A 339-nucleotide genomic window follows, 5' to 3' on the forward strand; every position below is an offset into this window, starting at 1 on the left:
CTGTTTCTTTAGCAGAGAAATGATGGGTGTTTCCTTCTGCGTCGCCAGGTTGACACCAGCCGGATTGTTCACATCCACTCTGTCATCATCCTGCGCCGCTCTGATAAGAGAAAAGACCGCGTGGAAATTTCTCCAGAGCAGCTCTCAGCGGCTTCCACTGAAGCAGAGATATCCTTTAGCAGAGACAGCAGCCAAGTGCCTTACCTCACACCTCTCTCTCTGTGTTATCCTTGTTCTAGCTGGCTTGCAGCTGTCTGCTGCTTCCCTCCTACAAGGGGGTCGTGCTGGCAGTTGCCATTCTCTGGGGTCTTTGTTGGTTCCCGCCTTTGCAGGGGAATT

The 339-nt window shown here is 52.5% G+C and overlaps 1 protein-coding gene across 1 annotated transcript in view; it reads left to right on the forward strand.

Moving 5' to 3' along the window:
• Positions 1 to 33: 33 nt before the first annotated feature.
• Positions 34 to 339, forward strand: part of BRCC3 (BRCA1/BRCA2-containing complex subunit 3) — a gene marked incomplete at its 5' end in the record, with an annotated part of 4,932 nt that continues 4,626 nt past the window's right edge. Inside the window, one exon of the mRNA XM_010168004.2 lies at positions 34 to 168. Within this exon, the coding sequence (XP_010166306.2) occupies positions 34 to 168 (135 nt within the window). The remainder of the gene's footprint in view (positions 169 to 339) is intronic.

The sequence above is a fragment of the Antrostomus carolinensis genome, unplaced genomic scaffold, assembly GCF_000700745.2.
Source record: "Antrostomus carolinensis isolate BGI_N321 unplaced genomic scaffold, ASM70074v2 scaffold7835, whole genome shotgun sequence".
Lineage (NCBI taxonomy): Eukaryota > Metazoa > Chordata > Aves > Caprimulgiformes > Caprimulgidae > Antrostomus > Antrostomus carolinensis.